Below are 11,072 nucleotides of genomic sequence, written 5' to 3' on the forward strand. Positions count from 1 at the left end.
CAAGGGTCACAGAAGTAATAAGTAAATGGTCGGTCCAGGATTTAAATCCAGGTGTGTCTACATACAAAGCCTGTGCTCTCTCCGTATCCTTACTGGGGCACAAAAGTGGAGGTCTTTGTTTTCTTGCATTCCAGTCCCACAAGGTCTTTCAGTCCTTGCTCCTCTTACTCGCAATACTTAAAATAGTATGGAAACAAATGAAAAATCTAAGCCCCTGTAAATGCTAGTATCAAGTGAACAGAACACATACAAATTCTTTTTACCTTTTATTTCATGTTCCCTTAAGAGTTTATTATCAAAATAAATAAAGAGCATATGTATCCATTCAATTTCGGGGCTGAAAGAGCATTAGACTTAGAATCTAAAGACCTAGGATTTGAGTCCTGCCATGACTGCAGATTAGCTGTCATTTACAGACATATTATTAACCCTGCTGTGCCTCAATTTTCTCATCTGTAAAATGACAATACAAACTATATGACAATTGCGATGGTCAAATGAGGTATCATCATCTTACAGACTGTATCTTCATTGAAATCTTGGATGGCTGTCAGTGAAATAGTAATGAATAAAGTGTCTTTCATGTTTCCCAAACACACCTGTTTCTTCATACTGTCTTGGTAAGATGAAATTAAAATAACAGTGCCACTTAATGTAGCAAAGTAGCGAGTGCTCTAGCTGCCAAAATGATGCTCAAGAATCATTTCGATGTGAAAATAACAAAACGTTTTCGAAAAGTCTACGCAGAGCACATGAAAAATTTCGACAGCATCACAATTCTTTATATTGGCAAAACTAGTACATAACGATCCTTAAATGTTTCAGAACACTTTTTTCTTGCCAGAGAAAGGCAACTGCTGACTATGTGTAGAAGACCCAAGCACTGTCCCTTCTTCCTTGCTAAGATAACCCTCTAATTTGTTAGGGCAGCGAAAACTTGGTCCCAGGGGATAAAGCATGGAGGTCTAAGCCAGCCACAGTAATCCTATCCTATTGCCTTCTGCCAGTGACTGAACTAGCTGTAAGCTGTTCTAGCCAATGAAATTTGAGGGGAATTCTGCTGAAGGGTTTCTGGGAAAGACTTTCTTCCCAGATAACAGAGAAGTATACCTGCCACTTCCTTTCCTGCTTTGGTTACTGCTATGTGAGGCATGGCACTTGAAACTAGTGCACCCATCTTGAGACTCTGAGAATTACACAAATGATAAGCCATCATCAAGACCAATAACTTTCTGGAGTCTCTCAACCCACCTTTATTATTACTTAGTTACTAAACGCCCTTATTGGTTAGCCACTGTCACTTGGGTATTGTCTCTTTCATCCAAAGTTATTCTTGATGCACTAATTCCCACACGTGGGAAAATGTCTTTATGTTATTTTCATCCCAGAGTGAATTTTGCTGGATATAGACTTCTTCTTTGACAAAATCTTTTCCTCAGCATTTTTACTGCAGTTTTCCAGCTTCTACCGTTGCTCAGAAGTAAGCTATCATCAGATTGTCATTTTTCACAGGTAATCTCCCTTTGTATAGCTTTTAAGATTTCCACTTTATCCTTGCCATTCTACACTTTGACTATAATTTAACTAGGATTCGATTTATTTGGTACTTCATAAACTTCAATCTGAAGGCATGTCTTTCGTCAAGTCTGGAAAATTCTCAGCATTATCTCTTTATTTCCTATCTCTTCTAATATCTCCTAGAATTCCCATCGGACCTGTATTGAGCCTCTTCAATCCATGCTGTCTTCCTGGTTTCCAACACTGTATTTCTCTGTCATGTATTTTGTGACCGGTCTCATTTCTATCTTTCAATTCACAAATTCTCTTTTCAGCTTGTTTAGTTTACTGTTTATCCAATTCAATGGGCTTTGAGAACTTCTCAATAAGTGTAGTTTTCATTGTCAAGTTTCCCGAGTTTTTATTTTTCACGGGGCTAACTTCATCTTAATAATATGGTGTTCTTCTTGTAAGGATGTTATTCCCTCCTTTTATGTTTTTGAAAATCATTAACAAACACAAATGTTAAATTCCTTTTCAGCTTGCTCCATCATTTCCACTGGATGTGCATTCTCGCATTTGTTAGGTCTGCTGATGACCTCATGGCAGTGGATTTCCTTTGGTCTTGCATTCTTTTCCTCTACATAAAGCTCCCTGTCATGAGCTTTCCATGATGTCATGATGGTTTCATGGTTCTCTCAGCCCAGTCATCTAAGCTGTACGCATACAACTGAAACAAGATCTCGTAGTAGGAGTTTGGGGGTTTTGCCCCTCAAGATACCATATCTGAATGCAGTCCAGGCCTGGTTCCTATTGTCAGACGAGCACCTCCCCTTTTCCCCAGGCCACAGGCAAATGATACTTCCTAGTGGTGATCAGGCAAATGTATTTCAACTTTGGTTCATAGATGTGGAGCCTCGTCCCAGCCCACAACTTCATATAGGAAACCCACCTGCAATCTTCTGACAGGGACCGGCATGCTATACCCTCATCTTATTTTAACAGACCATTTTTCTATCCCTGGTCCATAGCTGGCTATGGTACCTTATATTTAAAAAATTAATTTTCATTCATTATTCTTACGTATTTGAACTGGAAAGGAGAGGTCTCTGCATACACTCACTCAGCAATCTTGACCAGAATACTCTCCATGCCTCCTTCTGCTATCTTGATAGCAAAGAAAACTCCGATAGCTCCTGTGAGCAATGAAGATTCATGATTCCACCTACTGCACTCACAGGAGTCTAGAGAGGATTCACAAGGCTTTGGCAATTGTGCTCTTTAGGACCTGATTCCCCACCATAAAAACTAAGTGACTCTATGAATTTTAACTGGCAGAGACCCAAGATGATGGGGAAGTAGGTGTCTCCCACGAGCCATACAAGACAAGAATCAATACAGAAAAACAGAAATAATACAGTATCTGAGGGCAAATGAACCAGGAACTAGTCTTAACATTATCACTCGCTAGCTATGAAACCACGGTGTTTTTGTTATTATCCTATGATAAACACTTATGCGAGTCAATGTGTAAAACCTTAAGTACAATAGAAGGAAAAAGGCACTAGGTTCTGACTCAAAACACTTTCCAAGTGCTGTCCAATCATGGTCTGGAGCTTTAGCTCTATTCTTCCACAGATCTACACAATCTCCTGAAAATGCAGAATGACTGCAGCCTCTAGAATCCAATCCAGTCCTTCAGCCAGAACTCATTTCACAAAGTATAAGTCAGTGAGAGTTCACAGTCCACTCATTTTCCAGAACAATTTAAGGATGGCATGGCAGTTTGTGTTTAGAAAGTACGTGCAGTTAAGGTCTTCCTTCAGGATTTTGCTCAATGAGGCTTGTTCAGTTTCATTCAACCATGACGATAGAAATCCAAGCATTTGTGGTATCCCTTAAAAGAACAATATGGTAATAACACGGGATTCAGAAAGATCTGAAGTGTTTTCTTGCTGGTAGTATCTTTATAGGGAAATTTCCACAGATGAAGATATCCACAGATCTAAAACACAATTAAAAATAATCAAATTAGCTTAATTTTTCCTTATATTATTATATGTCCTGATACAGTCTGTAGTTTTCTTTTGACATTCCCCAAATCCAATCAACCCAAACAGAGTTCCCTTCAAGAACACCTAAACCAACCTGAAGACTTAAGATTTAATTTTGATTTGACATGAGGTCTGAAAAAAATGCTTCAGTTGATAGTTAAAAAATAATACAAATTGCCACTTACTGAGCACTTACTATGTGACAAGCACTGTACTAAGTACTTCACCCCCATTATCTCATGTAACACTTGACATAAGACTACGAGGGGGATCCTCCTAATATCCCCACTTTATAGCTGAGGCTTGTGAAGCTTCAAAATATCAAGCAATTGGCTCCAGCTTAATCATTTATTATGACTAATAAACATTAGAGCAAGGGCTTTCACGCAGGTCTGCCTGACTTCAGAGTCAATGCCTTTTCTACTGAAACACATTTCTATTAAGACATGAAAGAAACAAGTTAAGTTTCATAGTCAGTTATGTCTACCACTCTCTATCTTATTCAAAGTGTAACCTGTGAGTATTGTTAGATTTAGGGCTGTAGACTCATATCCTAGAGGAAAACAGCAAGGATCCCAAGCTAGAGCTGAAAATGTCAGGCAAGAGATGTACAGGGATGGTCGTTTTCCCCTACCTCTCATGACGCCAAATCAACTTGCAGTCTTCAGGTTCATCTTGCAGTTGTTTTTAAGCAGCACAGATGGTGTCATCTTTTACTTCCCCTCTCTGCTGGATGTCTTGCTTGACTCCAAAGAGTATTTTTCCAACTTACAAAAAGATGATGACTAATGTTGTTCACAGGAGGTAATCCATGAAAAAAAACCTATTCCATGTAATCCAGGACTGGGTTTAACATTATCATTGATCTGTATTAGGTATAAATAACACTAAACCCCAAAATAATCCAATGACATTTAAGACCTGATTTTAAAGAGCATGTACTAACTAGACAATAGACATTTTTTAAAGTTAATATTTCAGGTCTTCTCTTGAACCAGAAGTACTCCCAAGAGATTAAAAAAATACACATACACACACACACCCACATAATTTGCTGATCTCTGCAAACTATCTCTGAAGGATAAAAACCTGCTATACTGGTTGCTTCTGGGTGACTAAGAGGTAGAGGTAGGGATTTTTTTCATTGTATGTACTTTTATGCTTTTTTAAATTCTGAATATGAATTGATTACCTATTCAAAAATGAACAACAAAAACTTAAGAAAGAGTGTCCCTAATATTTCAATGTCTCAGTTAAGAATAAATAAACACACAGGGATTAAATTAAAAGGATATGTAAAAGTACAAAAAATTATGATGTAACCTTTATTGCACCATGAAAATCAGTGATGGCCACTGGTTATTACTTAACATCATTTAATCAATACTTTATAAACTCATTCACAAATCTGTGTTTCAAGTTTACTGGGGAGCGGGGTAAAAATAAATAAATAAACAAAAAGAAGTCTACTTGTTCCCAGCCTGGGATTTTGGATCTCTTAAGAAGCTATGAAGGTAGTACCGTGTTTCCCCCAAAATAAGACCTATCCGGAAAACAAGCCCTAGCATGATTTTTCAGGATGACATCCCTTGAACATAAGCCCTAATGCTCTTTTGGAGCAAAAATTAGCATAAGACCCGGTTTTATTTTCCGGAAAACATGGTAATAGTCCTTGATTTATTTACTGTATTTCAAAATGTTGTACTAACTAACTAAAACGCTGCATCCCACTGTTGTTTTTTTTTATTGAAGCCACACTTACTGCATATTAATGAGAAGCTAGGGACTGCAAATAAAAATGTTTGACTAATAAAAATTTAAAATTATAAACTAATTAGTGCTGTGAAGTAGAAAAAAAAATACGCAAACCATGGTTTCTACAAGAGAAAAAAAATAGATGTCCTCGGTGTTAAAAAGATGAGGAATCACTAAATCTGTCTATAATAGTGACTGGGAGGCAGAGAGAAAGGGCATTTCAAGCTGTAGATTTACCTTCCACCCCACCCAGAGCAATGCTGGTATGCAATATTCCCCTTTCCTCTCCTAGGTTAGCAAATTATTGCCATGAGAAAGGTTCATACTCATAGCCTTCTAGTGTGGTGGGTGGAAAAGACTAGGGCCTCCTGGTTTACCTATATCTTATGTACACTCACCCTTCTCCAAGTTTCTCTAAGACATCAAACACCTCTTCTGGTTGTTTAGTTAAACTATCTTCATCCAACTTTTTCAGCTGCCTGTGAATGAGTATAAACAAAAATTACATTTTACTTGCTAGCAACTAGAACACAAAATCCATTATTTTAAAATTAGCATCTTAGGAATATCTCTACAAAGTCTTCCCTAGTAAACAACAACAAAGGTAAGCTAAGAGACTTTTAAACGAAGCTGAAGGGTTGTCCCATGAAGTATCACATGTGTCCTGGGTCATTCTGATGAGCAAAATTGGAACCCGACGGTAGACAGCCATAAGAGGCAAGCTTCAGTTCAACAGATTTAAGAATTTTCTAACAATAAAATAGTTCTAAAATGGTTTACATGCCTTAAGAAGTCCCGAGATCCCCGTCACTGGAGTATTTAAACAGAAAGGGAATCATCATGCGGCTGAAAGGCCGTAGAGTGGATTCAAGCATTAGATGTAACCTTTAAAATCCATTTAAATCTTGAGATTCTATGAATGAAAATGGTCTATCTCTTCAGAAAAGAGGTTTAATGTAAAGTTACCTAGGAATTGAAACATAGTCTTAAACCGGAGGCCAAGGAAGACATAGAAGAGCCCTGCTCTCCATGAGCAAGATTTTGGTAATTAGGTCAAAACACAGAGATTCCATAGGTATCACAGAAACAGAAAGTGGGAAGTATATGCTAAACATGATCAAAAGTGAAAATAAGTAGGCAGCTGGGAGTTTCAAATAGTATCACTAAGTCTCTCCCACAAGCAGCCACGTACCTCTGACTAGTCCCAAAAATCAAAGATATACGGCTGCTTACAACCTGCTAGATAATCCAGATTTTTCTGACTATGCTAGACAACGATAACAAACATGGGAGGTTATAAACTAACAATATTTTTTAAAAACTCCGAGACCTTTGAAAATTATTAATGGGTTTAAAGAAGGAGCTGCTAAAAAATATTTGAATGTATCTTCTACACAATGGCTTCCTGAAACTACAAAGGACAACAAAGAAAAGTGCTCAGGAAATGGTGAAATATGGAAGTAGTCACACTGGAGATTTCTTTGTAAAGAAAAAGGTTTAAACTAGTTGAACAATACCAATTTAAAAAAAACACACTTGAATTTAAAAAACACACAGACACACACACAAATGTGTACCTTCCTAGAGAAAATAGCAAAACCAGAAGACAAAAACAAAACTCTAAACCCATCAAGTGTATCTACCAATAAACGCTGATATCAAATAGACAATCTTACAGAGCTTTCTAAATATCAAAGACTATGTACTAGAGAAATGGAGAATTGTTCCATATCAATAACTGGTATAACTTGAAAATTAACATAACAAAACGACTACACTGACCTTTCAAAATTAAAAGGTCCTAAAAATTAAATTCCAATGACATCATAAAAACTCCCAGCTTCAAAACAAAAAGGGTTGAAGTGAAACTACTCTTAAACTTCAGAAGTGAAATTTCTATGAACTCAGAAGTTAGAAGGACATCCCATAAATCAGGTGTTTTTTTTCCTTTTTGGTGAAGCACCAAATTTATAACTATATAAACAATGGACAATACCCCATTCCTCAAGTATAATTAAAGTTTTATAAACAGCTTATATAAAGAAAGACCAAATGTGTTCCTTCCAAGTGTTGACTTTGTGGTTTACAAAAAACAAAACTCACTATTTCAATTACATAGAGACCACAGCGTAACAAAGGAAACTGCCACTGCCATGAGAGAGACAGCTGCAAGCCTCTGATAATATTTTGACAAGTCAAACTCTACGGCTGCTCCGATACTTCTTTAAAACAATCTAAGTGCTTTTTCATTTGTTTTTGGTCCGGGCTTAAGGGATCTTTTTATCTCTGGACAGAGATTGGCCAATAAGTATTCGCTAAATGGATTAACAAATATAACGATGGGAATCATAAACCTTTATCAGCAATCTTTGTGGATTTTCAAAATAAAAGAGAATTATACCTTAGAAAGTATTCCTGGATTATCAACAAATAAGATTTCTAAAAAAAATCTTTTAGTAAGTGACTTAGTGATATTTTATACCATGAGTCTTCATGGAAGAAGCGCTCTAACCATTGACAGCCAGAATGTGACAATTCAGCTCTGTTGGCTGGGACTTCTCCCAGGTCCTAAGCAGTTTCTTCGCTTGCGCTCACTCATAAACGGACCATAAACGGACAGGTCTGGCCAGCACAAGCCTCCATGGACCAAATACCGGCAATGCTCCTCTCCTAAGTCAGATGACCACGTGGACGGCCGGCATCCCAGAAATGCACTCTACATCTTCCGCCCCACTATTATCTAATGGCAACTCACTTTTAAAAATTATAAGCTCCTACGTAAGCCATAAACTTTAATCTATCATCACTCACTTAGTCACACACAAATGTCAAACTCGTGAACACAAAGAGCATTTCCTGCATTGGGATTGCTATCCCTTGCTGGAAACACATGCCAGCTGAATCGCTGAAAAGACACCTGTACCTTTCCAAACACAAATAAGGGTACGTATGAAATAGTCACTCACAGGTTTGGCTACATCTCAAACTTCTTTCTCCCATCTGAGAACTCTAGTAAGGTGCATTTTATTTACGTATACCTATCCCTCTTTCCACACAGAACTTGACATGGGTTACAACAAATACGTAAGATAAATTGATGAAGTTCTTTTAATGGTAATAAAATGAATGTGTTCCCTTCAAATTCACATGTTGAAGTCCTAACCCCCAGTACCTCAGAATGTGAATGTATTTGGAGATAGGACCTTTAAAGAAGTAATTAAGGTGAAATGGGGTCATGTGAGCTCTAATACAATATGACTAGAGTCCTTGTAAAAGATGAGGACACAGACATACACAGAGGAAAGACCCTGTGAAGACACAGGAAGGAGACAGCCATCTACAAAACAAGTAGACAGGCCTCAAAAGAAACAACCTTGCTGATACCTTGATCTCAGACTTCCAGCCTCCAGAACCGTGAGAAAATAAATTTCTATTGTTTAAGTTACCCAGTCTGTGAAAGTGACATGGCACTCCTAAGAAACTAATACAAACGATGATAAAGTTATCGTTTGTATTATCGTTGCTGCAAACTAGGCAGTCCGCTAGTTATGAGGCCAGGAAAGCACCCATCATTCAAGAATTCGGCCCTGCCATGGCTCTTCTCTTGCACATTTAACACATTTTTTTTTTAAATCTAAAAGACACAGGAATCAGTGTCAAAAGCAAAAAAGTTCACTCTTTTGCACAAGATTATACAACACGAGGCAAAGGAAGAAACAAAACTCAGATGTCTAATTCTCTTTTCAAGTAAACCAAAACCACGGAGCAAGAATGAACATTATTTCATTAAGAACTATAACCAGTGTACATTTATAATTGGCTCATTATGGTGCGATAGCAAATCTTCGCTAACATATACAGGCCCTGAGAAATAGGGAGACTTCCAGAGAGGCATCAGAACCATGCAGTGAAGAGCATGGACTCTGGACCACACTGCCTGGATTAAAACCCCAGCTTTGCTACTTACTAACTGTGGGACCTCCAGCAAATCACTAACCTTTCTGTGTCTCAGTTTTATCACGGGTAATATACATCCAGAAATAACCACCTCATAGTAGTGTTGTGAGGATCAAATGTGTAAGTTGAATCGTGTGAAATTACCACTGTTATAGGTCAAAAATGGTCAATATCAACAATTCCATGTGGTTCAACAGGAGACATGGAAAGCACCGAGGACAGCGTCCGGCATGCAGTCAGTGCGGTGTGAGTGTAATAATCATTATTATTTCAGCCTCTGCACACTACAGGAGGGTGAATTATGAGCCCATCCTGACCAGCTACTTGCCTTCTGCAGCGTTTGTGCACGTCTAACACACCCCAAGCGTGCAGCCCAGGCTGCCAGTCCCTTCCCTTCATCTCTCTACTGCCCCGCAGTCCACACACTAAACACTTCCTACTTCAGCGCTCCTTCTGCTGCAGGAAGTGAGGTCTCAGTGAAAGAGAAGCTAACTAACTACCCTGCACCTCGGAGAAGCATGACTTCCCTGCGTATCAACTATTTTTCTCCAGATGTGGCAGCGTGACACAGAGCTTCGTGTCCATGGAACAAATCAATGACACAACTGCCACCGACTCAGGAGTGCAGACTTCCTCGGCTCAGCCACCTCCCTGAGCTTGACTTAAAACAATGCCAGGCAGCTGGAGGATCTGGAGGTGATAGTCAGCACAAGAAGCGAGGCCTGCAAAGCGCACAGTCTGGCCCGGGTCTCAGGACCCATTGCGAGAGCGAAAAAGGCAACACACAGGAGCGTGTCTCAACTCTCTGGGCCTCAACTTGCCCATTTAAAAATATTCTTATTTCCTGATCTACCTTCCAAAAGACGTCAAAAAAAATAAATAAATAAAAAAGGAAGACGCCAGACATCAGGAATGAAAAGACGCCGTCTGTCATTCAGGCTAGAGTGGGGTCACGACCAAAACATTTTCCTCCATGCTCCCTCACACACCCTTCCCTTGCTAGACCTTTACCTTTTCGTGGCACACCTGCTGCCTTCGGAGCAAAGCTCTCCTCTCCCCACAGCAGGTCCCCCCCACGCTGTGCCCCACGGGTGGGGCTCCCTCCCTCACGAAGTGCACCCAGCCTGCCTCTCTGCTCGTCCAGACCCGTCCCTCGGACCCCTGAGGTTCTCACCCTGCTTCCACATTCCCCCATCCCAGCGAGGCCCCAGGACAGCCTCCCCCAGGGGCCCCAGCCCGCAGCAGGTGCTCTCTCGCACTTGTCCCCGCCTTCCTCAGCAGCTGCTCCCTTCAGTGATGCCCCCTTCCCCGAGGATGCCCCCTCACAGCAAGCGCTCTCCCTAAGCAGACGCACCTTTATCCCCCTCCGCGCCCCTCTGCTCCCCTCCGTCGGACCACCAGCCGCCAGAGGTCCCCTATTCAGCAGGTGCCCCATCAGCCGGATCGCCCGCCCCGTAGTTCCCTCCCCTCGGCGGGGCTCGCACACAGGTGTCTGCCCCCTGCCTTTCCCTCCCTAACCCCGTTCCTCTTAGCCAGTGGCCCCTCACCGGCGCGGCGGGTTCCTCAGCTGCACGGTCTCCATGGCGCTGCCAGCAGCCGCCCAGACCCGCTCACTGATCCATCCTCCCCCGGGACCTCCCTGAGCCCGCCCAGCAGACCCTCCCACACTTCCGCTTTCCGCCCATACCGGAAGCGGTGTGAGGCGCGGGGAGCTGGGCAGGGCCGCGAGGAGCCGGCCTAGATCACGTGGTGAGGGCCGGAGTCACGTGGCCAACCAGGGCGCGGACCCGGAACTGTGGAGTCCAGAAG

The 11,072-nt window shown here is 40.8% G+C and overlaps 1 protein-coding gene across 1 annotated transcript in view; it reads right to left on the reverse strand.

The window, feature by feature from the left end:
* Positions 1-10,942, reverse strand: part of STK4 (serine/threonine kinase 4) — an 82,861-nt gene extending 71,919 nt beyond the window's left edge. Inside the window, exons 1-2 of the mRNA XM_081034262.1 lie at positions 10,811-10,942; positions 5,705-5,785 (exon numbers count right to left, since the gene is read on the reverse strand). Of these exons, the coding sequence (XP_080890388.1) occupies positions 5,705-5,785; positions 10,811-10,845 (116 nt within the window). The 5' untranslated portion in view covers positions 10,846-10,942. The remainder of the gene's footprint in view (positions 1-5,704; positions 5,786-10,810) is intronic.
* Positions 10,943-11,072: the final 130 nt, after the last annotated feature.

Source organism: Rhinolophus hipposideros (assembly GCF_964194185.1).
Source record: "Rhinolophus hipposideros genome assembly, chromosome: 22".
Taxonomy (NCBI): domain Eukaryota; kingdom Metazoa; phylum Chordata; class Mammalia; order Chiroptera; family Rhinolophidae; genus Rhinolophus; species Rhinolophus hipposideros.